This window comes from Haplochromis burtoni, unplaced genomic scaffold (assembly GCF_018398535.1).
Source record: "Haplochromis burtoni strain Fernald_Lab_line unplaced genomic scaffold, NCSU_Asbu1 Contig_1041, whole genome shotgun sequence".
NCBI lineage: Eukaryota > Metazoa > Chordata > Actinopteri > Cichliformes > Cichlidae > Haplochromis > Haplochromis burtoni.
The window spans coordinates 87,607-91,069 of NW_024583402.1; the positions used below are offsets into that span (position 1 = coordinate 87,607).

General features: G+C 40.6%; 1 gene segment (V, D, J or C); it reads left to right on the plus strand.

The window, feature by feature from the left end:
• The first annotated feature begins 434 nt into the window (after positions 1–434).
• LOC102289405 lies at positions 435–1,664 on the plus strand. The segment is given in 2 exon segments: positions 435–715; positions 822–1,664. Coding segments are annotated over 2 exon segments (429 nt in total).
• Positions 1,665–3,463: the final 1,799 nt, after the last annotated feature.

Genomic DNA, 3,463 nt, shown 5'->3' on the forward strand with positions numbered 1-3,463 from the left:
TCCTAGGATCATGAGAGAGGTCGTATCTTCTCTTGTTGATATAGCGAGCACACGTATATCTGTTTGAGTGTAAGAGCCTTCTGTTTATGTGAACCGCTGGACTCCTGCCACCAGCTTTGGGGAGTCTTCAGAGTCACATCTTGACACACACACACCTGGGCGTACACACAGACAAGGTCTTCTTTGTATACATGTGTGCCTGTGTATGACGTCATATGTTAATGAACTTATGCATATTCATGTAACCACAATGAAAGGAGTGCTACAGGGAACCTGGCTGAGAGTCTGACGGAGGTCAGGTGGCTCCAGTTGGGTCTCCCTCATGCATGAGTAACACAAAGAACTTTGGTGACTTGCGTCTTGCTTTTTGCTGTTGTAGTAAAATTGTCTCATTCCAGCGAAGGGCTGTGCTACACAGACCCATCGCATTTCATTTACTTTGTTCATGCATTTGTGATCCATCCTAGTGAATCCAGCCTCCAGCCTGAAAGCTAAAGTGCTTCTATTGGTTCAGTAACAGGAAGTGTAAGAAAGAAGTGAAAAAATTTATAAAACAGGAAACAGCGATTCGGGGAGGAGCACGGAGGAGTGATTGAACTGCAGAGGAGAGAAAACCTTCCACGTTTCATTAACAGACCACAAAGGTTAAAGATTTCCAACATGCTGCCTCTGGACTGTTATCTTATTTCTCTCCTGATTATGACTTGTCTAACAGGTACGATATTATGTGTTGTATACATTTAAAAATATTTTAGTCATTGATAAATGTGATTACACTGAAGAAAATGGGACATTGTACAAACATATTTGTCTCATTTTAGGAGTCAGATGTGAAGAACTCACTGCAGACAAGGAAGACACGTCCAGTTTGGAAGGCAGCGCTGTTACTCTGTCCTACAGATACTCCAAACAAGCGTATGAAAGCGATGAATTTTACTGGTATCGACAACATGCAGGAAAAGCACCTGAGCTCCTGATCGCTCACGTGGGATCAAAGAATTTAATGAAACGAGAATCCTCCAGAGTGTCTTTCAAAGTGGTCGATGACAGAAGACAAATAACGATCTCCTCTGCTGCAGTGTCTGACTCTGCTATGTACTACTGTGCTGTGAGGCCCACACTGACAGGAAACAGCAAAACTCTGTACAAAAACCTTTGGAGCAAAGACAACAGAATACTCCACAACATCCACTAGAGGGAGCCAAACATCTTTGTTAGGATACAGACTAACTCATAACACAGCTGTGATGAAGAGCTTCAGGTGAAGTTAATGTGATGTGAGCCTCCTCCTCCTCCTGACTGCAGAAACCTGTCTGACTCCAGCTGTGAACATCAGACCACTCACAGCTAACTCCCAGTGAACATCACTTCCAACATTTCTCCTCTGGAAACATGGAAAAACTGGCTGTGATCTGGATCTTTGCAGCTCTCGTAGGTACGTATGTTTCTGACAGGAACACCTGAAGTTCAAAGACATGTTTACAGCGTTACAGATCCAGTTTGGACTTTCTTTGAGCTCAAGTTTGGAGTGATGATTAAACAGAAAAATATTTCAATTGTGAAATCAGAGAAACGTCTGAGAAGATTAGCAGTAAAAGCTGTAAAAAAACACAGTAATATTCCCAGATACTCAGCCTCATGGACAATGTTAGTCTGATGGCTTCATTTTCTCTACTTTTCCAGGACTAACAGCTGGAGACTCAATCACTCCTCAACAAACTGAAGTCACTGAAACAGAAGGAGAATCTGTCAAACTCACATGTAGCTATGAGACGAGTGAGAGCGATGTTTGGCTTAACTGGTACAGACATCATTCTGACCTTCAGGCTCCTCAGTTTATACTCTACAAAGGAGCAAGATCACAGAGTGGCAATGATTATATCCCTGATAATCGATATGACTCCGAAACATCACCTACATCAACTAATCTGACCATAGCAGCCCTAACCCTGGCAGACACAGCTCTCTACTACTGTGCTCTAGAAACACAGTGATACAAAGTGTAGAAGAGGCTGTACAAAAACCTGAACACAGATATCTGACTACTCTTCAAAGAGGAGGGAAGTGGTATTCAAAGCACAGCTTCATATCAGATGGATTCTGCTAATTCCTGTTTTATCAGAGTCACTGTGGTTACAGCTGCTAATGAAACACTGTGGGAGGATTCACATGAGCAGCAAATCCACACCAACCACAAACCAACTGCAGGAACGTTCAGACATTTCAGAATCAGAGAAAATTTGTTAATCCCAGAGGGAAATTGAGTTGTCATGGCAGCAAATATATAACAAACAACAAGCACTTATCTAAAATGAGTGTAGAAACAGAGTATTGATAGATAAATACATAAATATAGAGATATAGGTATAAACATAAATTGACATTAGTGATGAGGTGTGTGTCTGTGTGTGTGTGTAAGAAAAAAGCATCAGAAGTCAAATAAAGTAACTAGTAATAAACTCCCAACATTGTTGGTGCATTAATGATGTTTTATAGCTGAAAGATTTACTTTGTTATTCTCACATTTTCTCCAGAAGGGTTTAAACTTGTAATTGAGACCTAAACTGATTGCACTGGCACCAAGTCACCAAAGGATTGTGCACACAAAACAAAGATGAAGAGATCTCTACCCCTAACCCTTTTGATACTGCAATACCTGCTTGTAGATTTGTCATAACTTTGACTGACAGCTACTCCAAATGGCCTGAGCTTGCCTTTTCACCTTCTGCTACTACTAATGATGTTATTCACTTTCTCTCATCTGTCTTTTGTCATCATGGCAACCAGAGACCATCGTAACAGACAATGGTACACAGTTCACCTCTGTAATGTTCACCTCATTCCTCCAGAATAGAGGCACCTCCCACAGCAGAACATCTGTCTACTACCCAGCTGCAGACGGAGCAATCGAACGGTTTCTTATTATTATCTCTTTTATTGGGACAGCTGTTGAACATAACAGTAGTATGCCTTTTTACATTTTCTTTGCTGTCACATTTTAACTTATAATTGAAAAATAAAGAAGACAGAAAAAAAAGAGAAAAGAAAAGAAGAAAAAAACAAAAACAAACAACCCCCCCCCCAAAAAACAAAACAACAACAAACAAACAAACAAACAAACAAACAAACAAACAAACAAACAAACAAACAAACAAAAAAACTAGGGCTAGGAGGCAGCAGGGCAGGTAGGTTTACATAATACTCAGGGTTGTAACATCATACACAAAATCACACCTAATATGCTTAACATAGTCTGTCCATTTAGACCATATTCCGTAGAAGGTATCCCTCTGAAGTTTAAGAGAAAATGACACTTTTTCCATCGTATAGATCTCTTGTACAGAATGTATCCAGTCTTCTATCGTTGGTGGTTCAGGCTTAAGCCATCTTCTCGTAAGAGGCTTTTCACTTGCGGCCAGAAGGATATACAGGAGTCTTCTGTCGTTGGAATTCAGTTTATCCA